Here is a 27,776-nt window from a genome sequence, read left to right as displayed (position 1 = left end):
ATGGGGACACTGCTGCGGGCCAGGGGACACCTGGCTGAGTGGGGACACAGGGCTGGGTGTGGGGATGGGGGGGCTGGGGGACACAGGGCTGGGCATGGGGACAGGGGTCCAGGGGACATGGGGCTGGGCATGGGGACACAAGGACAGGGGACATGGGGCTGAGCAAGGGGACAGGGGTCCAGGGGACACGGGGCTGGGCATGGGGACAGGGGACACCTGGCTGAGCGGGCACACGGGGCTGGGGGACAAGGGGCTGGGCATGGGTTCAGGGATCCAGGGGACATGGGGCTGGGCATAGGGAAAGGGACCTGGGGGACACGGGGCTGGGGGACATGGGGCTGGGGGACATGGGGCTGGGCATGGGGACACAGGGCTGGCCATGGGGACACAGGACTGGTCGTGGGGACAGGGGGCTGGGGGACACGGGGCTGCGCATGGGGACAGGGGGCTGGGGGACACAGAGCTGGGCATGGGGATGGGGATGCCGGGGGCCACCCGGAGTCTCTGGGCCAGCCCGGGGACATAGAGCAGGCACGGGGACACGCAGCTGGGCTTGGGGACCCCCAGCCGAGGGGGGCAGGAGGCCTGGGGACATGTTGTCTCCCCTGAGGACACCCAGGCAGGCGTGGGGACAGATGGACAGGGGCACCCCTGGCCGGCGGGCAGGCGACAGGGGGCCGTGTGGCCTCCCCTGAGGACACCCGGGTGCGGGGACCTGTGGCCGAGCGCAGGGACACAGAGCAGGGACAGGGACCCCCCAGGCGGGGGGCAGGAGGGCTGGGGACCCCCGGGGGGAGCGGAGCCGTGGCCGGGCCGGAGCCACCTTAAGGCGGCGGAGCCGGTGCCGGCGGGAGGGGACGGACGGACACGGACCGACGGACAGGAGGTCCCCGCCATGGCCCTGCGGAGGGTCCTGGGGCTGGGGGGGGCCCTGGGCCGCCGGAGCTGCTGCTCCAAGGTGGGGCCGGGGGCTGCGGGAGGGGGGCCCAGTGCGGGGGGATCCCGGGGTCCCGGAGCCTCCCGGCGCCGCCATGACCGGCTGTCGTGTCCGTGTCCCCCCCCCCCCCCCCCCAGCGTCCGCTGCCCCCCGACTTCGTGGAGGCCCTGAGGGCCGTGGTCGGGGGTCCCAACGTCTCCACGGCCATGGCGGTGCGGGAGCAGCACGGCCGCGACGAGTCCATGCACGGGTGGGTGCGGGGCGGGGGGCGCCCGGGGAGGGGTGCTGGGGTGGGGTCCTGGGGAAGGGTGGGGGGCACACGGGGAGGGGTCCCGGGGTGGGGAAGGGGCATAGGGAGGGGACGTGGGAGAGGCAGGGTCCTAGGGAGGGAGAGGGCTGCAGAGTGGGGAAGGGTCTGTGGAGGGGAAGGGTCTGGATGGGGAAGGGCCTGGATGGGGAAGGGGCTGAGGAAGGGCAGGGTGTGGGGAAGGGTCGGGGGCGGCCGTGCCAGCGGTGCCGCCGTGCCCCCCAGCTGTGCCCCCCCGGACGCCGTGGTGTGGCCCCGGGCGGTGGGGCAGGTGCAGGAGCTGGCAGCGCTCTGCCACCGCTGCCGCGTGCCCATGGTGCCCTTCGGCACCGGCACTGGCCTCGAGGGCGGCGTCAACGCCGTGCAGGTACCGTGACCCCCCGACACCCCGACACCCCAACACCCTGACCCCCGCGATACCCCAACACTCTGACCCCCCGACACCCCGATGCCCCTGGCCCCCCACCCCGGGGGTCTCGGCACCCAGCCACGCCAGTGTCCCCGTGCCAGGGCGGCGTCTGCTTCGACCTGAGCCGCATGGACGCCATCACGGAGCTGAGCACCGAGGACTTCTCGGTGATGGTGGAGCCCGGCGTCACCCGCAAGGCCCTCAACAGCCACCTGCGTGGCACCGGGCTCTGGTTCCCCGTCGGTACCGCGGGCACCGGGGAGCGGCAGGGGGCTTAGAGTGGTGGGGACGGCTGGGGGGCTGGGGGTGCTGGGGGCACTGGTGGTGCTGGGGGCCAAGGGTGACATGGTCCTGCAGGTGTAGCCATGGTGACTGGGGGTGCCAGTAGTGCTGGGGTCCCCAGGGGTCTGGGGGTGTCGTGGTTCCAGGACAGCTTGGGTGCCCGTGGGGCTGGGGTCCTGGGTCTACTGGGGGTGCCCATGGGGCTGGGGTCCCAGGGCTGCTGGGAGTGCCCATGGGGCTGGGGTCTTGCAGCTGCTGGGGGTGCCCATGGGGGTCCTGGGGCTGGGGTGCTGCTAACCCAGAGGTGCTGGGGGTTCCCGTGGGAACGCTGTGGTCCCAGGGGTGTGCATGGGGGCCGTGGGTGCCGTGGTCGCAGGGGTGCAGCGGGGCATGGCGTGGGGTCCTGTGGGGCTGTGGCACGGCCCCATCCCCATGCCGGCCGCCCATCCCGTCCCGGTCTCCTGCCCGCAGACCCCGGGGCGGATGCCTCGCTGTGCGGCATGGCGGCCACGGGCGCCTCGGGCACCAACGCGGTGCGGTACGGCACCATGCGGTCCAACGTGCTCAACCTGCGCGTGGTGCTGCCGGACGGGCGCCTGCTCCACACCGCCGGCCCCGGGCGCCAGCCCAGGTGGGCACTGGGGGGTCTGGCCGGGCTGGACCGGGGGCCGGGACCCTCCGTGCGCCCGCTCACCAGCCCCGCGCAGGAAGCGAGCAGCCGGCTACGACCTGACCTCGCTCTTCGTGGGCTCCGAGGGCACCCTGGGCTTCCTGACGCAGGCCACGCTGCGCCTGCACCCGCTGCCCGAGGCCACGGCCGCCGCCGTCGCCGCCTTCCCCAGCACGCGGGCGGCCGTGGACTGCACCGTCCAGGTGCTGCAGGCCGCCGTGCCCGTGGCACGCATCGGTGGGTGCCGGCGGCAGGGCTGGGGGGCCCGGGGCTGGCGGCAGGGCTCAGCGCTGCCTCCTCTCGCCCAGAGTTCCTGGACGAGGTGATGGCGGATGCCTGCGGGCGCTTCAGCGGGATGGCGATGCCGGCGGCGGCCACGCTCCTCCTGGAGCTCCACGGCTCCCGGCACGGCCTGGCTGAGCAGCAGCAACAGACGGGTAGGGGTGGGGATGGCGTGCCTGGGGCTCGGGGCCATGGTGGGCACACTGGGGCGAGGGATGGGTGCCCAGGGACATTGGATGAGGGACTGGGGGTGTTCCAGGGTGAGAGATGGTGCTGAAGAGCCGTGGTGTGGCTCTGGGGTGTGGGATGGGCACCCCGGACCAGGGACTGGGGGACCAGGGATGTCCCAGGATGAGGGTGCCAAAGGGGAGGAACTGGGGGACCTGGAGGGTCACTAGGGTGTGGGATGGGTGCCCAGCACCAGGGACTGGGGGACCAGGGATGTCCTGGGATGAGGGTGCCAAAGAGGAGGAACTGGGGGACCTGGAGGATCACTGGGGTGCAGGATGTGTGCCCAGGACCAGGGACTGGGGGACCAGGATCATCCCAGGATGAGGGACGAGTGCCAAAGAAGAGGAACTGGGGGACCTGGACAGTCACCACGGTGCGGGATGGATGCCTGGGCTGGGGGTCTGCTGGGTGGTCCCAGGGCAAGGGACAGTGGTCCAGGGACAGGGGACATGAGGATGAGCGTTGTCGCAGGGTGATGGACAGGTACCCAGGGACAGGGGCCATGGAGGTCCTGGGCTGTGGGATGGATGCTGAGGGGGAGGACTGGGGGTCCTGGGGGGAGTGCCGGGTTCGGGGGCTGCCGTGGGTCCCCGGGACTGCCACATGTCCCCGTCCTGGCCCCACCTCCGGGCTCCCGGCCGGCGGCAGAGGAGATCGTGCGTCAGAACGGCGGCTCTGGGCTGGCCTGGGCAGAGGACGCGGAGCAGCGCGGGCGGCTCTGGGCCATGCGGCACAGCGCCTGGTACGCTGCGCTGGCCCTGCGACCCGGCTGCCAGGTGAGGGACGGGGCAGTGGCGACGATGGCGGCAGCGCCGCGTGGAGCCGCAGGCGCCATGGCTCTGTCCCACCCGGCGCAGGGCTACTCCACCGACGTCTGCGTCCCCATCTCCCGCCTGCCCGACGTCGTGGTGGACACCAAGCGGGACCTGCGGGACTCCGGCCTCACCGGTCAGTGGGGCCGCGGTCCCCGGGGCGGGGGGGGTCGGCTGGGGTGGCCGCCGTCCCCCCGCCTGACCCGCCGCCCCGCAGGCCCCATGGTGGGACACGTGGGCGATGGCAACTTCCACTGCCTCCTCATCTTCGACACCCAGGACCCGCACGAAGCCCAGCGCGTCCACGCCTTCACCCAGCGCCTGGGCAGGTGGGGATGGGGGGGGTGACAGGGGGACGGGTGGCCCCGTGCCGTGCCCTGACCCCCACCCTGGTCCCGCAGGCGGGCGCTGGCGGCTGGGGGCACCTGCACCGGGGAGCACGGCGTGGGGCTGGGCAAGCGGGGGCTGCTGCGCGAGGAGCTGGGCCAGGAGGGGCTGGACACCCTGCGCTGCATCAAGGCCGCGCTGGACCCCCACCACCTGATGAACCCCGGCAAGGTCCTCTGAGGGGCCACCGGCACCCCACCGGAGCCGGCATCAGGGTGGCCACGCCACCCTGCCACCCCCCCCACCCCGTGTTCCCCCAAATCCCGCAGTCCCCACCCCTGTGGGTTGGGGACCCCCCCAATAAACCCCTCTGCACCCGCACACTCCCTGCGCCGTGATGTCTTTTGGGGGGACGGGGCACCCCAGCCTGTCCCGGGGCAGGGGGGAGGTCCTCGTCCCAGACAGTGCACAGGCAAGACCCCCCCCAGCATGCAGGGACCACCCGAGCTGCTGTCCCGGAGCCAGTGAGCCGGGACGTGCCAAGCACCGCAATGGCCATGGCCATCCCCACGCCAAGGCAGACATGGGCAAGGGGCATCGGGGTGGATGGGGGGGCTCCAGCAGCCCGCAGGTACCGCCTGCTTCACCAAGAAAGCCAGTGAAATAAAATAACAGTGAATATTTTATTGAACATTGGTTTAATACCATATCAAAACACCTTGACTAATGAAGGAAGCTCCCCCCAAGCTCTGAACTCTTTGAAGTTGTTGTCCCGTCCCCCCCCGGTTTTTTTTTTTTAATATATAAATACAGAAAGGTTTCCCGCAGGGGCACGGCTGCCGGCAGGAGAGGGCTCACCAAGGCAAATGCGCCCGCCGCGCCGGGGGGGACCGGGGTGCACTGGGGGGGGCACTGCCACCGAACGGGCTCCGTCTTGGCACCTCCGGCAAAGCCACCCCCGCGATGGGGGCCCATCGGGGCCTTCACCCGTACCCTCCCCGTACCCTCCCCGAAGGGTTCGACTCGAAGGCGATGGGGAGAAGGGTGGGGGGGGGTTTTGGCAAGAGGAGCCCGGCGGGGGGTTGGGGGGCGGCGGGGGGGCTGCGGCTCTCCAGTCTCTGAGTGGGTCCAGCTGAGTTAAAGAGTGTCCAGTCTGTAAACACCGCCGGGCAGGGGGGCTCAAACCGAAGAACACGCCGGTCAACACGAAGCTTCAGTTGTGGTTTGGTTGGGTGGGGGGGGTTTTTTTGTCAGTTTTCTCTTTTTTATCCTTCTTTTTTTTTCTTCTTTTTCTTTTTCTTCTTTTTTTTTCTTATTTTTCTTCTTTTTTATTTTTTCCTTCATTTTTATTCCTTTTTTTTTTATCCTTTTTTTTTTTTTTTTTTTTTCCTCGTTGTAAACACTTGAAAGACGGATCCCTGCGACTCGGGCAGGGGGGAGCAGTGGCCCCGCTCCCGCGTGGGGCAGAGGCCCCATCTCACGCTGCCGGGGCCGGGGTGGAGATCTCCAAAAGGGAGACGGGAGAGAGGAGAAAATTCCCGTTTTAGTCAGTGCAAAAAAACCGAGCAGAGCCCCCGGGCGAGTCCGGGCGGAGGTGGGGGGGTTGCCGGTGAGAAACGCCGCGTGCTCCGTTTGGCCGGCTGTCCCCCGGCAGCTTGCCCCTTCGTTTTGGGGAGGAAAGCCAAACATCATGGCAGGGTTTCGGCCGAGGGCGTCCCTGGGGCTTCCACCAGAGCTCTCCTGGTGACCAGCGGCTGTGCAGGGGAGAGCAGGTCGCTCCGCTTTTCTCACACTGTCTTCTCCTGGATGTTCCTTTTTTCTTTTTCTTAAATTTTTAAATTAAAAAAAAAAAAAGACCCAAAACGCCCAAACCAACAAAACAAATAAAAATACTAAAATAAAATTTAAAAAAAAAAATCCACCTTTGTCCCAAGTGGATTCAAGTTTCTGGGTTTTATTTTTGTCTCCTCGAGGAACTGAAAGTCAGCCCAAAACTCCAGGCGGGGCGGGGGGGACGGGGAGAGGAGGTACAGCAGGTATAGCAAGGTGCCCTGCGAAGGCAGAGAGAGACAGAGAGACGATGCCAGGTGAGGAGTGGGACCCACGGCCACCCTGTCCCACCCCGTCGCACCGTCTCGGCGCAGGATCTGAAGCCAGCACAGGTCACAGAATCACAGAATCACAGCGTGGCAGTGGTTGGAAGGGACCTCTGTGGGTCACCCAGCCCAACCCCCTGCCCAAGCAGGGTCACCCAGAGCAGGCTGCACAGCACCGCGTCCAGGCGGGGCTTGAATATCTCCAGAGAAGGAGACTCCACAGCCTCCCTGGGCAGCCTGGGCCAGGGCTCCGTCACCCTCAGAGGGAAGAAGTTCTTCCTCATGTTCAGCTGGAACTTCCTCTGCTTCAGTTTGTGCCCGTTGCCCCTTGTCCTGTCGCTGGGCACCACTGGAAAGAGTCTGGCCCCGTCCTCCTGACACCCACCCTGCAGATATTTGGAGGCATTTCTAAGGTCCCCTCGCAGCCTTCTCTTCTCCAGGCTGAACAAGCCCAGCTCCCTCAGCCTCTCCTCGTAGGGGAGATGCTCCAGTCCCCTCATCATCCTCATAGCCCTCCGCTGGACTCTCCCCAGTAGCTCTTCATCTTTCTTGAACTGGGGAGCCCAGAACTGGACACAGCACTCCAGACGGGGCTTCACCATGGCAGAGCAGAGGGGGAGGAGAACCTCCCTCGTCCTGCTGGCCACACTCCTCCTAATGCACCCCAGGATCCCATTGGCCTTCTTGGCAGCCAGGGCACACTGCTGGCTCATGGTTAACCTGTCGTCCACCAGCACACCCAGGTCCCTCTCCACAGAGCTGCTCTCCAGCAGGTCCGCCCCAAGCCTGTACTGATGCCTGGGTCAGTGCCACCCAATGAGCCCACCGCAGGCTCACCTTAGAGAGAAGTCAGCAAGCACGCCCGGTGGGTCAATCGGAAGGATGCTCCGGGCAGGATCTGTTCACTTCAAACCACGAGTCTATACAGCTGGAGAGAGGAGAGCGTGTCGCCGGCATGCCACCGAGGCTCGGGAGGTCCCTGCCTGGCCCCCTGCCCGGCGCCGTCCCCTCGCGCGCGGCTGTACCTTTTGTGATAGATGCAGAGGCAGGGCAGCCTGGCTATCGTATCCCCCTGCAGCAGCTCCTCCAGGCAGATCACGCACTCGCCGGCGTCCTTGGTCAGCACGTCGTCTGGGAGCGGGGGAGAGGAATCACAGAATCACAGAAGGTTGGGGGTTGTGGAGTCTCCTTCTCTGGAGATATTCAAGACCCACCTAGACGCGGTCCTGTGCAGCCTGCTCTGGGTGACCCTGCTTCGGCAGGGGGTTGGGCTGGGTGACCCACAGAGGGCCCTGCCAACCCTGAACATTCTGTGATTCTGTGATTCTGTTGGAAGGGACCTCTGTGGGTCATCTAGTCCAACCCCCCTGTCGAAGCAGGAGAGGGCTGTGAGATGCGGTCCACTGCCGCGTCCCCCTCCCTGGGACGGAGGGGAGACCACCGTCACTGCCGTGGAGGCAACCGGGACGGGGCAGCCGAGGCAGGAGGCTGGGGCGGCTGCAGCGAACGCCCCCCTATCCCTGGCTTCCATCAAAGCACCCCGGAGAAGTGGGCGAGCGTCACTCCCCCGCGAGCGGTCAGGAGGGAGGGTGGGAGATGCGGGAGCCCACAGCCCCTGTGCTCAGCCCAGCGAGCCTCGCTGCCAGTGAGGAGGGGAGGAAGGCAACGACCCTCCGGGGGGCAGCCCGGGAGGGGACACGTCCCCTGCGGGATGCCCGGCTGGCATGGCACACTGCGGCGAGCAACGCGAGGAGGGGGCTGCGTTACACGGGGCCGAGCGGTGGCGGGGAGCGGAGCAGGGACGGCGAGCTGCGCTGGCCCGCTGGAGAACAGCCCTCTTGGCAAGGCCAGCCAGGCGTCTCTCCAGCCTGCCCAGAGCCGTCCCCGGCCGGCGGGACGCTGTGTCCCCGGCACAGCCCGGCCCTTACCGTTGTAGGAGAGGCGAGGTTTGCTCAGACACATGATAAAGTGCATTTCCATCTCGTCAGAAGCCACGGATTTGGAGCAAATGGGGCACTTGAAACCTGGAGGGAGAGCGCAGAAGTGAGCCCGCGGCGAGGGGAAGAGCCCACCCCGCATCCCGCGGCGTCCCCGAGACCACGGCGGCGGGTGGCCCCTCACCTGCAGCCTGCATGGCGGCACGCAACCCCACGCCGGGCACCCGCTCATCCTGTGCCGGCTCAAGGGACGACCGACAGCCGCCTGAGCCGGCGCGCCGGCCGTCCCCGTGCCCGCGGCGCAGAGGGCACGGCGAGCGTGCCAAGGCAGCGCGCACGTGGCCACCAGCTGCTGCCCGGACTTAAAGGGCGCGGAGCAGCTCGGGGCACGCAGCACCCCGCGGCTGGCAAGTGCAGGGGCACGTCCCCGTGCCGGCATGGTGCTGTGCCGGCTGCCGAGCCAGAAAAGCTGCGCGGGACGAGGTTTTTCTGTAGGGCCGCAGCAGAGCTCGCGCAGGGTAGAGGTGCGAGCCCAAATCGCTGCTTCCTCCAGCTTTTTGCAGGAGTGAGGTGCGTGCTCGCCCCTCTGACGCCTGCCAGCAGCCCCAGGAGCCCGCAGGCTGATGTCCCGTCGTGACCTCGACCCTGCCTTGTCACCCAGACCTGCCTGGTGGCCTGGATTCTCGGGTGAAGCTGGCCATGAGGTCTAGATCTGCTCTGCGTCCTCACTCGGGTGTGAGGATGGGGCCCAGTGGGTACCAGGGTGTCACACTGGTGCCACCACCCGCTCGGGCCGGGCAGACCACCACGGCATCGTCCCCTGCGCCGCCGAGCGAGGCCACCCCAAACCCGGGTTTCTATGCCCCAAACTGGCAGGGATCAAACCCCCAAGCAGCCCCGCCGCTCACCCTCCCCGCGGGCTCGGTGCTGCCCGGCGCAGCGGGGCTCGGGCCGACGCAGCCCAACACGCGCGTGGCCTCGCCGCCACCGTGGGCTCGCACCAGAACACCCAGCAATTCCCTGCTCACAGAGAGGGAGAGGGTAAATTAAGGACCTGTCTTCTAAAAGCAGATCAGGTTTGACTGCAGTGCCGCCTAAGAGCTTTCTTCATATATATGCAAAGGCTGCTCAGGAAAGGAGAGGAAAGGAAGGTACACAAATTATCTAGGGATGAATCAGGCTCTTGGCCACGATACGATGTGGCGAGGGCATGCTTTTTGCTTCTTGGAAAGGAGAAAGTGCAGGTGGCTTTGACGGGAGGGAGCTCAGACCTTTGCCGTGCAAACAGCCGGGATAACCGCCGGGCACCCGAGCACCCTCTCGTTAGCAGCGGCGACAAGCACGGATTGCTTCCCTGCTCCCCGGTTCACGCCTAGGAGAGGGACGCCGACTCCTGCCCCGCCGGAGGGCACAGCAAGGACGAGCTTCACGGATCACAGAATCACAGAATCACAGAATCACAGAATAGTAGGGGTTGGAAGGGACCTCTGTGGGTCATCTAGTCCAACCCCCCTGCCGAAGCAGGGTCACCTACAGCAGGCTGCAAAGGACCTTGTCCAGGCGGGTCTTGAATATCTCCAGAGAAGGAGACTCCACAGCCTCCCTGGGCAGCCTGTTCCAGTGCTCCGTCACCCTCAGAGGGAAGAAGTTCTTCCTCATGTTCAGACGGAACTTCCTGTGCCTCAGTTTGTGCCCATTGCCCCTTGTCCTGTCGCTGGGCACCACTGAAAAGAGCTTGGCCCCATCCTCCTGACACCCACCCTGCAGATATTTGTAGGCATTTCTAAGGTCCCCTCGCAGCCTTCTCTTCTTCAGGCTGAACAAGCCCAGTTCCCTCAACCTCTCCTCTTAGGGGAGATGCTCCAGTCCCCTCACCATCCTCGTAACCCTCCACTGGACTCTCTCCAGTAGCTCTTCATCTTTCTTGAACTGGGGAGCCCAGAACTGGACACAGCACTCCAGATGAGGCCTCACCAGGGCAGCGTAGAGGGGAAGGAGAACCTCCCTCGTCCTGCTGGCCACACTCTTCTTGATGCACCCCAGGATCCCATTGGCTTTCTTGGCAGCCAGGGCAAACTGCTGGCTCATGGTTAACCTGTCGTCCACCAGGACACCCAGGTCCCTCTCCGCAGAGCTGCTCTCCAGCAGGTCCACCCCAAGCCTGTACTGGTGCATGAGGTTGTTCCTCCCCAGGTGCAGGACCCTGCACTTGCCCTTGTTGAACCTCATCAGGTTCCTCTCTGCCCAGCTTTCCAGCCTATCCAGGTCACTCTGAATGGCAGCACAGCCTTCTGGTGTATCTACCACACCTCCCAGTTTGGTGTCGTCAGCAAACTTGCTGGGGGTTCCGAAGGGACCTGCCAACACAATCTGCCCTCCAGCGCAGGGGACCCTCCGGTGGGGCACCAGGCCGGCCGGCAGCGTGACACTGCAGGGACACCGCAGGGACACGTCCCTGCCCCGGCCGGGACGAGCCGTGGGGTCTCCGCTGCGCGTCCAGCCCCGTTCGCACCCAGCTCCGGCCGAGCGGGCAGCACTGGCAGCCGGAGCCTCGTGGGCAGCGGCACCGATCTGCCTCCTCTCCAGCCTAATTTTACTCCTGACCGATTTATACCTTGTGGCAGCAGCACCCGTTCGCTGAAATCACAGAATCACAGAATCCCAGAATGCTGGGGGTTGGCAGGGACCTCTGTGGGTCACCCAGTCCAACCCCCTGCCGAAGCAGGGTCACCCAGAGCAGGCTGCACAGCACCGCGTCCAGGAGGGTCTGGAATATCTCCAGAGAAGGAGACTCCACAGCCTCCCTGGGCAGCCTGGGCCAGGGCTCCGTCACCCTCAGAGGGAAGAAGTTCTTCCTCGTGTTCAGCTGCAACTTCCTCTGCTTCAGTTTGTGCCCGTTGCCCCTTGTCCTGTCGCTGGGCACCACTGGAAAGAGTCTGGCCCCATCCTCCTGACACCCACCCTGCAGATATTTGGAGGCATTTCTAAGGTCCCCTCGCAGCCTTCTCTTCTCCAGGCTGAACAAGCCCAGCTCCCTCAGCCTCTCCTCGTAGGAGAGATGCTCCAGTCCCCTCATCATCCTCGTAGCCCTCCGCTGGACTCTCTCCAGTAGCTCCTCATCTTTCTTGAACTGGGGAGCCAAAATAGTCGGGTTTTTTTTTTTTCCCTCCCAAGTGTTTACCCGCCTGGGGTATTTATAGAGCGGGCTCGGATAGCCTGCCGGCAGCCTGCCTTCTGCAACGCGCAGCCAGCCTCCCCTTGCAAGACACCGTCCCTGTCCCCCGGCTCCCCGGCAGCCCGTCCCTGGCTGAACCGCTCCCACCCGAAGGTGGTGCCAGCATCTCCCGGAGGCTCCGGGACTGGTTCCCAGCAGCGAGTCCCCAGCACGGGGCGGCTGCGAAGGGCTCCCTTTGGAGCAGGCGTTTCGGCTGTCAGCCCGGCGTTGGGGCACGGCGTTTGCCGAGGGTGGGTACCGTCCGCCATTCACTGCCTGGGAAGACCTCGTTCTCTCCGGTCCCCCCCTTTTTCTGTGCCGATGTGTTATTTTACACAGCTGCCCCAGATCCGCTGGCTCCGACAGCGCCTGAAGGGATCCTACGAGACGTGCAACCAGGGCAAAGGGACAGGACCCCGGCCCAGACCGCATGGCTGCCATGGCACGACTGAGCAGAGCAGCAGGAGCCGGGGAAAGAGCAGGGCCCTGTGCAGGCTCCGGGGAGCGGCTGTTGCCGTATCTCCAGGCCTCTCTGCTAGCCTGGGTGGCTTTAGCACGTTTATAAATAGCCGGCAGGAACACCCGTCGCGCTGCTCAGTGCTCCCCGGGCAGCTGGCCGGGGCACAGGGACCCCAGCAGTGCCGCAGCCCGGTGGCAGGGACGCGGGGACGCTGCGCAGACCGAGGGGCTCGGACCCCAGCTCTGGCCACAGACACCGTCTGCCACGCGGGGCCGGGGCCGAGCCAAGCGCAGAAGCACACGTGCTTCCCCGCTTTCCCTTTCGCAAGATGGAGGGGGGAAAAAAAGAATGATGAAAATGCAAGGGCATAAATTCCTGGGTCTGAGGAGCCGCCCTGCACCCCAGCTGTCGGCACAAATACTTGGCATTGCAAGAGCAACTGCCGGCATCCCCCTGCACGGCAGGCAGCGGGGCCGCAGCGAGCCCACCGCCGGCGGGAAACGGGAGGCAGAGATGGGGGTCAGGGTCCCTCGCCCCTTCTCTGGGTGGCCTTTGGGGGAACGGGGTGGATGGAAAACCACGGAGGCCAGGGGAGAGCAGCGGGCGCCGAGCCCAGCGTCTCGGAGCATCCCTCCCCGGCTGAGGCAGGTGCTGGGGCCCGGAGCCCGTCCGGCGGATGAAAGGGTCGCTCCCCACGCCTCCGGCCCCCTCCAAGCTGTGGTATTTTCCACGTTCCCCGAAATCCCCGTTAATTCGTCCTGCCTTAAGCTGCCAGCCCGAGCGATGCAGGAGATTACATTTTGACAGCTGCTCGTGGAAAATTCAGCTCCCTCCCTCCTCCTCCAGCCCTTTCTGCCCTCCTCCCACATGCCTAGAAAAGAAAAGAAAAATGAGAGAGAGGAAGGGCCCAGCTATTCCTCCTCGCCGGGGCCTCCCGCGGGGAGGCTCGGGGGCTGCTCCGGGGAAAGGCCACGGACCCTTCCTCCCTCCCCAGGCACCCAGGGCAGCCGGTGATGCTCAGCCTGAAGCTGGCACCGTCTCCCCAGGCAGAGATGGAGGAGCAAGCGAGGAAGAGGAGCGTGCTGAGGGGAGCGGGCTGGCCCGGAAACGCAGGTTCGGATCCAGACCCGGGCTCTTGTATCCTGCAGGAAACATGGAGAAAGCCAAGGGCTTTCCAGGGCTTCGAGACACACGCTGCCCGGTGATCTCATCTCCCTGACGGCTTGGTCTAGAAACCGGGAGCAAGCAGTGCTAGCGCTCTCCAGGGGCTGCTGCCCTCCGAGTATTTTTAGGAAGGTTACATGGTTAATTTTAGAGAGCCAGGCAAAGCAGAACTGGGAACCTCTGAAAACCTCCCCCAGGTCCCATGCAAGCTGAAAAAACCCTTGGGTAACCTTCACGGTGCCAAAAGCGCTGCCATACAGGCTGCCGGGACTTTGGTGGTGGTGGGAGGGGCACGACACCTTTCCAAGCAATCCGTAAACATCTCAAACATGGCTGCCTCTGAAGCTGGGATAGGGAATTCCCATCCCTCGTGTCTACAGGTGACACCCGCAGCGACCCGTGCAGCTTGGGGAAGCCACCGAGCACTACAGCAGGGTCAACCGCACCACGTCCTGCAAGTGGAAGCGGCTGCTCCCCTCAGGGACAGGCGAGACGGCACCCACAGGAGCTGCAACCCCATCCCTGCCTGCAGGGAAAGGCACGTGCCGCATCCACACTCACTCACCAAACCCTCTGCTAGCTCGGCGTGCCTCCAGATGGACCCCGTAGAGGCTGCGGTGCCACCAGGAGACACGGCATCACCCCAGCGGTAGGAGACCCTGGCTCTGTCGCTAGCAGATGGCCAAAACGCAGGGAGCAGCAGCTTCACCAGTGGATGTATAATGGGAATAACCCCAGGCACCAGTACAGGCTTGGGGCGGACCTGCTGGAGAGCAGCTCTGTGGAGAGGGACCTGGGTGTGCTGGGGGACGACAGGTTGACCATGAGCCAGCAGTGTGCCCTGGCTGCCAAGAAGGCCAATGGGATCCTGGGGTGCATCAAGAAGAAAGTGGTCAGCAGGTCGAGGGAGGTTCTCCTTCCCCTCTACTCTGCCATGGTGAAGCCCCATCTGGAGTGCTGTGTCCAGTTCTGGGCTCCCCAGTTCAGGAAAGATGAGGAGCTACTGGAGAGAGTCCAGCGCAGGGCTACGAGGATGGTGAGGGGACTGGAGCATCTCTCCTATGAGGAGAGGTTGAGGGAGCTGGGCTTGTTCAGCCTGGAGAAGAGAAGGCTGAGAGGGGACCTTAGAAATGCCTCCAAATATCTGCAGGGTGGGTGTCAGGAGGACGGGGCCAGACTCTTTCCAGTGGTGCCCAGCAACAGGACAAGGGGCAACGGGCACAAACTGAAGCAGAGGAAGTTCCAGTTGAACATGAGGAAGAACTTCTTCCCTCTGAGGGCGACGGAGCCCTGGCCCAGGCTGCCCAGGGAGGCTGTGGAGTCTCCTTCTCTGGAGATATTCCAGACCCTCCTGGACACGGTCCTGTGCAGCCTGCTCTGGGTGACCCTGCTTCGGCAGGGGGGTTGGAGCTGGTGATCCCCAGAGGTCTCTTCCAACCCCTGCGATCCTTGGATTCTGTCATCTCCAGTGACAGAAGATGCTGGTGGGGGCTGACACACCCTGAAAGCAAGGGAAAGCCGCAGACCCCACTACCCCTGAAGCTGGCTACAACAACTCCCCAGAAAGCACCCACCCCAGGAGGAGACTCTTCCTTGATGTCCGGACACCCTCCGGGACACCCCGGGTATCCGGGAGCTGAGGGGTAAGCCCCAGGCTGCCTGATGTCCACAGGAGACCAGGAAATCCCAGCTGCACAGCCCATCTCCACATCTCCAGAGTGCATCCTGGGCCTCTGGCCAAGGGAACTGCCTCACACCAGGTGAGGATGCCGCCGAGCGCAAGAGAAGTGTGGGGAATATTTGGTCCAAGCACACAGCTGAAGCAGAGTCCTGTTGCCTCCTCCTTGCTGAGCAAAACCCTGAGCATCCCACCACCTCCCATGGCTTCCCCGACGTTGCCAGCTGAACCGGCACCAGGTGGAAGCCAGAAGAGACGGATTGTCTTTAAAAAACCAACAGCACCAGTGACTGAAGTGGAGGGCAAGACTGAAACACCACATATATGGGCCTAGTCAGTCAGTCTGAAGCAGTAACACGTGGGGCTGTCAGGATAAAGGACATCACGATCTCCGCTTCCCTCACCTCTCATGGGCTCTAGCACAGCCCCAGGGCAAAAGGGACCATGGAGCAGTTGTCCTCCTTGCCAGCCAAGTGAAGCAAACCTGCAGAGCCAAGATATTCAGACATCTCCTGGAAAATAAATTCCCCACTGGCTTAAAGCAGCTTCGTAGTTTGAAAGAATCAAAGATCACAGAGTCATTAAGTTTGGAAAAGACCTCCAAGATCATCAAGTCCAACTGTCAACCCAACACCACCATGCCTGCTAAAATGGTCACACGACAGCTCATCGGAGATGGCACGGCGGGTGCACAGAGCACAGCTCCAGCACTTGGGCACCACAGGGACCCAGCTGAGGACCTCCATGGGTGTCCTCTTCCAAAAGCGTCACCCACCATGGAAGTGACGCTCCACTGGCCTCTGAGCGATGCAGCTGGCGACGCCACCTCGCACCGGGGACAGGAGGCAGCTCGCAGCTGCACCAAGGACCCGTCCCACCAAGGGCCACGCTCCCTGTGTCAGCAAAGCACTCGCATCGAGTGCCTGGAGGCCGGGGCACCCATCGGGATCAGGGCCAAAACCCCCAACACCGGGTGCCTGGGCGGATGCAGGAGCCGGACGCAGCCCCGATAGGACACGAGGCACCGGGTGAACGCTGCGACGGTGCTCGGCTGTTGTGCAGCACAAGGGCCGACAAGAGCGGGGACACGTAGGCAGGAAGGAGCAAAGCACTTAAGCGGCCTCATTTACCAGCTCCAAAAAAGGCCGTACAAGAGTCCTTCCTCCCGATTCAAGGCTGAAGGGAGGTGGGGAAAGCATAAAGGACAGGTCCAGCATGGAAACAAGACATCCCAGCTTGCTGGGGGCAGAGGGGAGGCCGGGCTGGGGGACGCCAGCGGGCCAGCCCCAGAGGACAGCCCGGCAGCGGGGACGTGGCTGGGCTGGGATGTCCCGGACGGCAGCGCCTGGGGAGAAACCCAACGGTGCAGGCTGCTGCCTCGGCAGAGGGACAGCCCTGCTCCATCCCCGTCCCCATCCCACCCCACCGCTTCCTTGCGGATCAAGTCAATTCAGTTGGGTGAGCCGGGAGAAAATAAACTCTCGCGACGTCAAGCAGCACCCCAAAAAGAAGGCGCTTCTGTGCAAGGCCAGGTTTTGCAACGTCCAAGCAAAGCTGCCCCCAGTTCGCTCCCAGCAAAGCCCCCACGCCGCAGGAGCTTGCTGCCAGGTCGGCCACACGCCAGCCAAGGGTGGGAGGGACATGTCGTGGACCACGAAGCCGGCCAAGGCCAGCACTGCGGTAAAGCTCACGGCAGGGGGTTTTGGAGGTGCTTCTGCCCGCTCCCACCGAACTCACGCCGCAAACGGGAGATGCGGCAGAAAGGAAAAGGCATCGGTGCTCCCGGTGGGATGTGCGGGAGCCACGAGGGCCAGAGGGACGCAGGGGGGGCCGGGCGGCATCACGGCGCAGCAGCCCAGGGCTGGCTTGCTGCAAGCCAGGAGGCAGAGATTGGTTTTTTTAGCCAGCTTGTTTCTGATGGGGGCAGTGGGGGAGGACGGGCAGAAGCAGAACAGATTGCAGTAGTGGGTCTGAGGGAAGCCAGAGAGCTGGAAAGGGGCAGGAGATGCGAGAGAGGGAGTCCCACAAGGACATTTGCTCCAGAGCACCCAAAGCCATCAAGCCTCAGCAGACGGACACACGAAAGCCCTACAAGACGCCCAGCGGACACCGAGCAGCAGGAGGGCGAAGAGGCCTGGGCTATACAGTCACAGGACACCCAGAGCCCCCCTCCTTGCACACGCATCCTCAGGGAAGACGTGCAAGCAGCCTCTGCACCCCAAGCACCCCTCCTGCCGGTCGCTGTTTGAGCGCTGCCCCTTTCATGGCCTCAACTGCAACTTTTGAAGTAAAGCACCTACGCTACAGGTAGAGAGCATCTCCCTCCTACAGCCCAGGCTACGCTGCAGGGTCGGTTCCCCCAGATCCGGAGGAGAAAGGCAGCCTCCCGGGGTTACCCTGCCTTCCGGCAAGTCCTAGTTTACTACAGAAACACTCCCCCAGCTGCCGGGAACAGGTTTCATAAGGAAGAGCATGTAGCCCAAAGCTAATTTTAGCATCCCAGAGAACAGCAAAGTTAAGCAGAGGGGTCTTGGGTGACAGCCCAGCGAAGGCGTTAACCCCTTCGACTCCTGCCGTTGGGCTGCAGGGCTCGAATTTACCGAGTTAGAAGCTCATTCGGGGCTCCTGCTAGTCCCAGAACCAGCCTGGGGCCATCTCGCTGCGCAGAAGAGCTTCAGGGATGCCCTGGAGCTGTCTCCCTAACTCTCAAGGGATGTTCAGGGTTTCACATTTACTGCCTAGAGAGGAGAGGGCTCCTGCAGGCACGGCTGGGAATTTCCAAAGGGTTTGCCTGCACACCTGCTTCTTTCCTCCCGAATATTTCTCGTGCGAAGCAGAAAGCCCGACCGCAAGCCCTGCTGCCGGCACCATCAACTGCAAGATGCACAGAGCCAACAGTGGGGTCCCAGGTGCCAAGAGGACAGGGCACAGGGGATCCTCCAGCAGCACAGCAGAATGCAACGACGCGGAAACCGGAGCAGAAAGAGAGCGAGTCGGACATTTCGGCTCGGGTGCAGGGGCTGGGAGGGAGCAGCGAGGCAACGTGACGCGGGGACCGGTGGCGTGAGTCACTTCTGACTAAGCCATCGTTGGGGAGGCACCCATGGAGTCCCTGCTGCCGGGCTGCCAGAGGAACTCCCGCTTCTGGAAAGGATCAAGCGCAAAAGCCTGACCTGAGCCACTCCCAAACGCAACCGGATCCAACGCTGCGGGGCAAAGCGGCGGCTCCCTGGCTACCTCTCTCCTGACCCCCGGGTTTTTCCGGAGCAGGACACTCCTGCCTTGACGCAGCCGAGGCTCCATCATGCCTCAGCTGGTCTCGCTGGGAGGATGAAGGGACGCTCCAGAGACACGCGCCGACATGCCCCAGCTTCGCAATGCTGGCAGAGGGAGCGGAGCCCAGCACTGATCTCACCCGTGCAGCCCCCCGTGCCAGGAAGCGATCCCATCCGGCAGCTCCCAGGATGCCTCCGCCCCAGGGCGTCCCACGGCAGCACCACATGAACGGAGTGGTGGAGGGTCTCCCGCGGCACTCCGAGCCCGGGCCGTGGGAAGGACAGACTGCTGCTTTTCAGGGTAGGGAAAGGGCAATTTTTATGTAGCTGGCAGCAAACGGAGTAGGAAAGGCACACAGAGAGCTATGCCCACAGGCAGTGCACGGCTGGGAAACACTCAGAGCCAGTTAACACCAGTTGTTTCTGCTGGAAGAAAGATGCCATTGGAAAAAAAAATCCTATGGAGGAGCACGCTGCAGAGCAAGCCCTAACCTCACCTGCCCCTGGCACGGTAGGAAGAGATGCACAGCAGAGAGCATCTCCCTGCTCCCCGCAGGGTCTGCAAGTGCCAAGGGATGCTCAGTGCATGCCCCAGGCTACCGGGACAGCAGGAAGGGAAAAAGCGGGGTGCACGACTCGCTCTCGCTCCAGAGCGGCCCTGCCCGTGCGGTTCCCGGCTGTCTCTGCAGCATGGAGGCAGCTGGCAGACAGAGCCGGCTTTTGGCAGCTCCGGGAGCCGACCCTCTGAAACACAAAGCACGACATCTCGGAGGAACAAAGCCCTCGGCGAGCGGCAGGGTCTGCCCACGCTGGATCCTGCTAGCGGAGGCAGGAGGGGCTGCACAGTGCCATAGACAGGAACAACCCTGTCCCACCTTTTCCGCTCCTTCGCTCCAACACGTGCCACCCTCCAACACGGGAAGGGCCGAGCTGGCAGCAGGAGGGGGACAGTGGGGCTACAGCAGACAAAAATCCCAGCTATGGGATTTCAAACTCTCTCTTTCCAGGGAGAAAGAGAGAGCACAGCGTACCCCCATTTCCAGAGCTGGGCAGGGCTTTGGGAAGCAGGGTTTCCCCGTGAAAACACTCACCCTGGACACCCCCCAGGACCGGCCACAGGTTGCCGTCTACCTCGTACCTGTCTACAGGGAGCAAAAAGGGATTCAGGGCATCTAGAACCACCCTCGGAAGGGCAAGATCCAGGCAAACGGCAGACTCCAAGGGCTATGAAATCAACGTTGCAATAAATAGGCAGATGGACAAGAGTTTCCAAGCAGCCAGATGCGGGCGTGGACAACCCAAAACGCCGAGGCAGGGTGCTCAGCCTCACCCCGTCCCGCTCAGCACCGGCTTAACAGCAGGCTGGCCTCAAAACCGACCTCAGCCTGCACCGACTCGACCTCCCTGCAGACAGGGGTTTAAGCCATCCGCCTAGAGCCAAACCCCACCTCATTCTCCCTGGCTACAGATGCACGATGGATGGACCGAAAGGTGGATCTGATTCCCCTGCAGCCCTTCCGACAAAATGCAGCTCTGTCGCCTTGCAGGGAGAGCTCCCAAACGAATTACTGCAATTACCCCAGCTGCAGCAGAAACTGCGGGTTTTCCCTTGCTGCCGACAAAGGCTTTGCCAAAAACCCATCCCCAGAACGCCCACCACAGCGAGCTGCAAGGCAATCACCTGCGATGCGCAGAGGGGAGCCCCCGACCAGCCTCGGGCTGCTGAGCCAGAGAAGCACGCAGCCTCGGCAAAAGCCGAGAGGAGGACAAAGCCTTTCCGGGCAGCGACAGGCCAAGAGACACGGAGGACGTGGAAACTCCTTAATGCCAGCAGCCCTGGCCTGTGAGGGAACAAAATGCTGGGCAGGGATGTGGGACAGGGGGAGCATCGCTCGGTTCTCCTGCCTGAGTGCTGCTTTCCTCCTCTTGCGTTGCAGGCAGCTGGCCTCTAAAAATACTCGCTGTTGTCACGCCGTCCTGCCTGTTAGGGCCAGGAAACAGCTTTCAGTTCAGTTCTTCACCCATGCCGTCATGCTTCCCTTGCCAGGGCTCAGCCCAGCCGCATTTCTGTGCCTGGTAGGGGACAGTCTCTCCGGAACCACAGCCATAACCCGACACCCAGCCAAGGGCGCTCGCTGGGAATACGCAGCCCTTGGGAAATTTCTGCTAGCGTTGCTAAAACCAGCAAAAGCGTAACTATTTCCACTGCATCTCTCTGCTCTGCTACAAGTGCCACAAGACCACTGCACAAGGCGCATGGTCTTGTTTCCGCGCCGCTGATGGGAGGCCCGCAGCTGCACGAGCACGCACGAGCACCGAGAGCCAGGAACTTCCCGAGCTAATTGGGCCCGCGCCAGCCCGAGCAGCACGACACCGTGGCTGCCGACACCGGCCAGCTCCACGGGGAAGGAGGGGAGCGAGGGGTCAGCTCCACCTCGGAGGTGAACCGCAGCCTCTCCAGCGGCGAGGCACCAGCCCTGCCAGCAAACCTTGCACCAAACTCCTCCAGCTGCCCCCCGGCCCACGGCTGGGGCCTGGGGAAGGACAACGCCAGCGCCGAGCGATGCATCGGCTCAAGCTCGGCCAGCCGCACGCAGCACGAACCTGGCTGCACGCAGGCACGGGGACCGCGGCAGGGTCTGCCGATGGACCGAGCCCCACGCTGGCGGCAGAGACCAGCCACAGGGATCTGCCTGCCGGCTCCCTGGCTCTCCCCGTCACCCTCCTCAAACCCAGGGCTGTGCGGGACCCGCAGCCGGCTGGAAAGCTAAACCACACCAAGAGAAAAGCAGCCCCTGCTCCCTGCCGCAGGCACCCACCTCCCCTGCCCGCAGGCCGGCAGGGCAGGAAACCTGATGGCAGCCGGGCTCTGCCCACAGGAAACGCTGCGCAGCGGCACGAGAAGAGGCCCTGGCCCGCAGAGCTTCCTGCAGCCGCAGCTCCCAACGGTCTCCCTCTGCAGAGCGCCCACGAGGGACAGCAAGACCATCCCTGAGGGGGGACCCAAGCCCCCGAGGGTTCGCCCGCATCCGAGACCTGCCCGGTGGGACTTGGGCAGGTGAGACATCCAAGGTCCAACTTTAACCACTCTCGCTCTATCTGAAATAAAAAATGGGTCCGCCTCTACAGAGAGAGGTGCTTGTTGCACCCCGACGCACGGCCAAGCCAGAGCAGGCAGGTAAAACACTCCGCACCAGGGCCCGCTGCTTTACGGCGTCACTCAGCCGCTTGTGCAAACCACTCGCGAGCCCTTCTGATTTCAGTTTTCAAGGGAACCAGGAGAAAGTCAGGTCACATTTACTCAAACCCCAGTATCTGACACGTCTGGGGTTTCGGCGTACCAGCAGCAGAGGCAATGGGACACACCTCGTCGCTGCCCGCTGGCCGGCCGGGTCCCTGGTCGCTGCAGACGGAATTCATTCAAAGAACTCTTTGCTGCCTGCCTGATTTGTCACATGGGACATTACATCGGAGGAAAAATAGCTTTTCCATTCTGCTCCTCCCCCCCCCAGTAGGTTTTTCTCCCTCCCTGCGTTTCTCTTGAAATTAATTTTTGGCATTTAGCAGCATTTTCCCATGGCTCTCCGCGGCTCCCTTGGCCAGGCGCCAGCCCTGGTACCGCTCCTCCACCAAAGATGTCCGCATCCGATTGATCCTCCAGCCAGCAAACGAGAGAGAGAGAGAGAGGAGAGGAGCCCTAATAGCATATTAATAAATAAGAGAAGCCTTTATGGTTATTCCGGTCACCGGAATAAACATCTCAGCAAAACAAACCCGCGTGGGATACACTTACGTCACGGGCCGGGAAGACCGTCCTGCCTGGGAAGTGGGTCAGCCCAGGGAGCACGAGAGCATCGTTCCCAGCATCTCCGGAGCACACGTGTGCAGCGCGGGGACAGGGCACCCGGCTCCCCCGTGCTGATTTACGCGCAGGTTTAGGGAGGAGCGAGCCCAGCCAAGCCAGCTCGCACGCACAGCAATTAGTGCCTTGCTCCCGGGTGAGGCGGCCGAGAGATTCCCGAGGGCACCAGAGTGGCACGGCAGCTCGGCGACAGCCTGTGCCAGCTCGCACTGCGGAGACCGGAGACAACGGCCGCCGCTGCTGGCTTCTCACACACCACACCAACGTTGACACACATCAACTTCATCTCCAGGCTGCAGGTCTGGGGTGCGTTAAAGCTGCCTTTGAGTCTCCCATCTTCTGGTATTCGGTGCTTCGTTCTTCCAAAGTGGCTGCTGCCTCTTCCCCTGACCCCGGGCGTATGCTGCCCTGCAGCTGGCTCGGAGAAGGCAGAAGAGCAGACCTGGAGACTCCCGTCAGCTGAGTATCTCCAGCCCAGGGAATCACTAGGACCGCTCCTGAGCCATCTCCACAGGCCTGGCAATGCTGTGGGTGCCCGATCTGGCTGCCAGGCAGCCACCAGCACCAGGCCCACAGAAAGATGGTCTGAGGACGGTTTCCTTTGGAAATTCCCACGGGCAAAAACAGATTCACGATGGCAAGTTCCTGCAGACCCTGGGGTGCCCTTCCCTGGCCTAGCCCCTGTGGGTGCGGGAGGGGAGCACCTATGACATCTGCACGTTGAAAAGTTGGTGTCAAGAAAGGAAAGGCTGAAAGCAGACTCCCCCCAGCAGCCCGCTGATTAGCCAGCTAGAGTGAAGCCTTCTGGTTTTGGTGTAGAGGTCACGATGGCAGGACAAGCTCAGGAGTGATGATTGCCAAACAGCGGTGAGAAAAGGCTCAGGACTCAAAGTTGTCGGAGCACAGCAACGGTACGACACGGACGTGCCTCCTCCCGGCTGGGCAGAGACCGGGGCTGCCCAGCACAGGTGTCCACGCACACCTCCAGCTCACCTTCCAACGAGAAACCCCTGTTTCGCATCCCTTACTCCAGAGCCAGATCAAAACGCACTTCCAGCCTGTTTCACCCTCTAAGCCCGCCCGGAGAAGGACCCAGCCCAGCACCCCGACTGCCGTCTCTGTGTCGGACACCCTTACGCCTCCCCCAGCCCGGGCCCTCCTGCTCCGGGCAAGGCGCTGCCGAGAACGCAGCAGCTCACTCGGCAAAGGAGACCTCCCGACCTCGCTGCTGCCAGCATCCAGGACACACAGCTCGTTTTGTCGGTGCGTGGAAAGCCTGCGACATTCCCGATGGCTCCGCACAGAAGGATGAGTTCGGCGTTTCCCTGGGCTAGCCAGCAGACAGGGAGATACGGATTTATTAGAGCTTCAAACACTCACGGGCTTTGGGTGATGAGCGGGATTTCCACATAAACTTTAAGCTACTTACAGCCTCTGCAAACTCCCCGAGATCCTCTGATGAAGATGAATAACATGAGTGATACCAAGAGAACCGCACAAAGCTGGAGACAGGCAACATTAACCCCACGCCTCTCCTTTTTCTGCCTGCTTCCCACTCGCCTTGGCTTTGCCCAGAAGACCTGGCAGTCACAAAGCCATGCGGACAGGGTCACAGAATCACAGAATGTTTGGGGTTGGCAGGGACCTCTGTGGGTCACCCAGTCCAACCCCCCTGCCGAAGCAGGGTCACCCAGAGCAGGCTGCACAGCACCGCGTCCAGGTGGGGTTTGAATATCTCCAGAGAAGGAAACTCCACAGCCTCCCTGGGCAGCCTGGGCCAGGGCTCCGTCACCCTCAGAGGGAAGAAGTTCTTCCTCGTCTTCAGACGGAACTTCCTCTGCTTCAGTCAAGTGCTACAAGCAAAATTCCAGAGTTGCAGATGATGTTTTGTCATCTTCCACCAGCACAGGCCGGGAAGTGGATCTCAGAAACCCCGGGCAGACAGGGAAATCCCAGAGCAGTTACGTCTCTCACGTGGATGGTGGACACGCCTGGGAAAATCCGCGTCAGGAAACGGGATCCACCTACCCAGGGAGGTGCTGTCCCCTCAGAGAGGGACAAGCTCCACCACAAAGGCCAGAGCCCCCTCACCTATCCTGTCTGAAAGATGCATTTCAACTTTGCTGTTCCTAAGAGGAGCAGCTCTCCTCTCCCAGCCTTGGAAGGGCTAGAGGCCATGCGTACGTAACTGCTCCTCCCGTCCCCAAGCCCTGGCAGCCTGAAGCAATCCAGCAGCGGGCTCTCCTTGTCGACCCTCACAACCCACAGCACCCTACAGCGATGCCACAGCACGTGCTGTCTCTGGGGACCACTTCTCAACCCTGCTCTGCGCAGGCTTCCCAAGAGCAGCCCTCCTCTCTCCCTCCCCGGGCACACCTGGCTCTTCCGCAAGCCTTCGGCCGCAGAGAGGGGAAGGAGCGACACCAGTCAGGGAGAAGAGAGCTCAGCCCACCCCAGCTCACTCCTGGGGGTCGCTGCCGATGGGCCAGACGAGCCACGAAGCAGCCGGCGAGGTGCACAAAAATCAGCATCGGAGATACAGGGAGCAGCGAGGCGGCAAGCTTATCTGCGTGCTCCCGTCCTCGCCGACACGCTGCCGCAATGACCACACCTCAGCACCGACACAGGGCCGGGGCTCCTCGCTGTCGCACCAAGGGCCCCGCAGAGCCCAGGCTGCACCCCAAGGCTCTCAGCGCTTCCCTTGAACCCAAGTACTCTGGGAACAGCAAGCCCACGGACACAGCCTTCCCCGCGTGCCGAGACCGGCACCATCCAGCTCCCCGCCCTGCGCAGAAGCAGGAGGAAAGGGGCCGGCAGGGCAAGGATCCACTCCCCTGACCCGTTAGCCACAGAGTTCGGGGGGTCCTCTCCCCGTGGCAGTGCAGCAACTCGGGCGGACCCCCAAGACCCGCAGGCACGCGTCCTCCCGAGCGGGCTCGGCACATCAGCAGGTCCCCGCATGCCCACCCTCGAGGCACCCTTCAAAAGGAGCCAGGACAGCCACACGCAGCAATGTCAAAGCTCCTCTTCCCTTGCCGGAGCGCTGCTGATTCAGCACTTTCCAGTGGCTAATGGAGCGGCTCAGCGCCGTGAGAGGAGCGGGTCGATGGGGAGGCAGCAGGGGAAGGAGTGAGCAGCTCCTGACCGCCCTGCTGTAGGATAACCAGCTGCAATGGGAGATTAGCGGGAATTTTAGCAGTCTTGAGGTGCCTACTTCCCCTTCCCCTCAGTCTCCAAACCCTCCATTAACCTCTTACGCTAAGGGGAAGAACGCAAAAGTTTAATGAGCTCCAGCAAGTTTCCAGAACGGTTTTTAAAGCATCCTCCGCTCCTTTGGCTATTCATTAGCAATGAGGAAGAACCACCGCCGGGAGAGGCTTCGGCACGGACTGAACAGCTCTCGCTGCTGCCCTCACACACTTTGGCGCAGCGGAAGCGCTCTCGAAGGGCCCCAAAAGAGGCACCAGAGAAACCCAGTTCTTGCAGCACTCCCCACAGCCCGCGCTGCAATCCTCCACGGGCACCGCGTTGAACTTCGTATCGCGCTAACTCGCGCCGGCGGCCAGACAAAGCTTACTCCATTTTGCAGCTGGTTTATCTTTACGAAGAGGTTTCTGCCTCTCAGCGTTGCAGTCTGAGAACTATCGTTCAACGTAGCTGATGCTCTCTGACTGACCACCCCTACGTACAGATTAGCTACGGGGTGTTTCTGTAACGCAGACCCCCTCGCTCCAGCGGCGGCCTCAGCACAAGGCCCCGCGGCACTCCTTCGCGCAGAGTCTTGTGGAATACCTGGAAGGACGCCGTGCCTTCGTTTCCTTCTGCGCTTCAAACCCCAGAGCAGCGGCGCGGTCTGCGCAAGGCCACAAGGCAAGAAAGTTTGCCGAAGCACTGGGTCTCCGCTCCGGCACCGCATGCCAGCCAGGCCTCTCCATCTGCCAGGGAGGACTGCGAGCACCCAGATCGACAGGAGTGGGGCCTGGGGCATTCTGTCGCTGAGCACGCAACGCAAGACATACGGTGCTGATCTCACCGAGAGGAGCAGTGGCTCCCGGAGACTGGGTAAAGGGGAAAAGTCCCAACGTGGAAGCAGGAAAATGGGCCCCAGGAGCCTCGTTTTGTGCTTTAGTCTCGTCCACTGGTTCGGTTTCAAGCCTTCTGGAAAATGAGGCATTGTCCCAAGCGTATTATGAAATTCCCAGACCACGTCACACAAAGGAGAACACTTGCAGCAGCATTTGCAAGGGGGCCGGGTGGGAGAGAAATCCCAGACTATTCCAGGAAACGCGAGGAGACATCCCTGAAATGACTTCCCCTCTAGCCGGGAGGGGAAGGGAGGACCTCCCACCGCGCTCCCTGCGCCCAGCCGAAACTAGGTCAGTGACACAGCCCCACTCGCTGCCGGAGCTCCTCTCCGGACACCGGGACACACGGGAGGGTCCAGCCAGGAGGGCAAGGATGGGGGCAACCTCGCCCTCTCCCTTAGCCCGACATGATTCCTGCAAGAGGGCCCAGCCAGCCCCCCGGCCCCATTAAAGCGGCCGGCAGTTCCTCCTCTGCTTCCTCCCCGGCACCGACATGGTGCCCGCTGGCTTGGATGAGAAAACCCACACCGGCCTCTCCTGGGCCCTGTATCAGGCGAAACAAAGGAGAAAAAATCCCACACCTCGCTTCCAAAGGCTTCCTCTGCCCCTTTCCCAGTTTCTAAGGCACGGGAACCGCCGTACCTGACTGGTACCCCCCCAAAAACCTGCAGAAGAGGGGCTCAGCCCGCTCTTTGAACCCGAGCACTCCAGCTATGGCACCCTCTGACCACCCTCCCCCAAAGTCGAGGTGGGGGGTGGGTGCCACATCCCCCCCCCAAACCAAAACACCTCTCTTCCAGCCCCTTCCCTCCCCTGACCTTGACCCAGAGGCCAGCCCTGGCTCCCCCCCAGCCCGGGGAGGGGACAGGGATCCTTCCATCAGCCTCGGCACAAGCCGGGGGGCCCCCCCTCACCCCGGGGAGGGGACGGGGATCCTTCCATCAGCCTCGGCACAAGCCGGGGGGTCTCCCCCCCACCCCCTTGGCCGGGTGAACCGGAGGGAAGGCTCCGGGGAGCCGGCACTCACCGCCGTGCGAGCCGAACCACCGCGGCGCGATGTGCAGGGGCAGCGCGTCGGCCAGCGAGGCCCTGGCGCCCAGGTACAGCATCCCGTCTCTATGGTGACCGCCTCCCGTCTCCTGGTAACCGTTGCCATGGGCGTACGCCGAGTCGGAGCCCGGACCGCCGCCGCCCGGGGCCCGCTCGGCCTCCCCCGCCGCCCGGGCGTAAAGCCCGAAGGGGACGGAGCCGGCCGCCGCCGGGTCCATGCCCATCCCGGCCACCGAGCTGACGGAGCGGCTGCGCAGCCCCATGGCCCCGCCGCCGCCCGCCCGGTAATGGCCGAAGGGAGGCGGCCCCCCCACCCCTCCTCCTCCTCCTCCCGGCGGCGGCACGGCGCTGTCATCCGTCGACACCCCCGGGAAGGGGCCCCGCGAACGGGCCGCCGTGCTCTGCTTGCCCCCCATGCGGGCTCCGCCGGGGCAGCAGGGAGCCGAGCGACAGCCCCCCGCGGGGAGCGCGGCCGCGCCGCCCCCGGGAGCGAGGGGGGGGGGCGGAAGGAAGCGGGGTGGGGGGTGGGGGAGCTACGGGCGAAAACCCATCGCCGCCCCCGGCGTCCTCCCCCCGCCGGGCCCGCAGGGGCGAGGGCGAGCCGAGCCCGCCGCCGTCACCCCCGAGGGCTCCCGGGGGGGCGAGCGGGGCGGCGAGGGAGGGAGGAGGAAAGGGGGGGGTGGGAGGCCGGCCGGCTC

At 63.6% G+C, this 27,776-nt stretch overlaps 2 protein-coding genes across 2 annotated transcripts; one reads left to right on the top strand and one right to left on the bottom strand.

Moving 5' to 3' along the window:
- Nucleotides 1-851: 851 nt before the first annotated feature.
- On the top strand, nucleotides 852-5,065 carry LDHD (lactate dehydrogenase D). The gene is made up of 11 exons (XM_075434189.1): nucleotides 852-958; nucleotides 1,075-1,187; nucleotides 1,470-1,611; nucleotides 1,755-1,896; nucleotides 2,407-2,566; nucleotides 2,643-2,842; nucleotides 2,914-3,042; nucleotides 3,767-3,894; nucleotides 3,976-4,066; nucleotides 4,148-4,259; nucleotides 4,332-5,065. Exons 1-11 carry the CDS (start codon nucleotides 896-898, stop codon nucleotides 4,495-4,497), a joined length of 1,446 nt encoding a protein of 481 aa, XP_075290304.1. The 5' UTR covers nucleotides 852-895; the 3' UTR covers nucleotides 4,498-5,065.
- On the bottom strand, nucleotides 4,922-27,776 carry ZNRF1 (zinc and ring finger 1). Its single transcript, XM_075434190.1, has 5 exons — nucleotides 27,056-27,776; nucleotides 8,282-8,377; nucleotides 7,379-7,484; nucleotides 7,191-7,281; nucleotides 4,922-6,308 (listed from the first exon to the last, which is right to left on the bottom strand). Exons 1-4 carry the CDS (start codon nucleotides 27,492-27,494, stop codon nucleotides 7,224-7,226), a joined length of 699 nt encoding a protein of 232 aa, XP_075290305.1. The 5' UTR covers nucleotides 27,495-27,776; the 3' UTR covers nucleotides 4,922-6,308; nucleotides 7,191-7,223.

The sequence above is a fragment of the Opisthocomus hoazin genome, chromosome 12, assembly GCF_030867145.1.
Source record: "Opisthocomus hoazin isolate bOpiHoa1 chromosome 12, bOpiHoa1.hap1, whole genome shotgun sequence".
In the NCBI taxonomy this organism is placed as follows: domain Eukaryota; kingdom Metazoa; phylum Chordata; class Aves; order Opisthocomiformes; family Opisthocomidae; genus Opisthocomus; species Opisthocomus hoazin.
The sequence above is the reverse complement of the archived record's forward strand: the minus strand, read 5'-3'. Positions and strand labels throughout refer to the sequence as shown.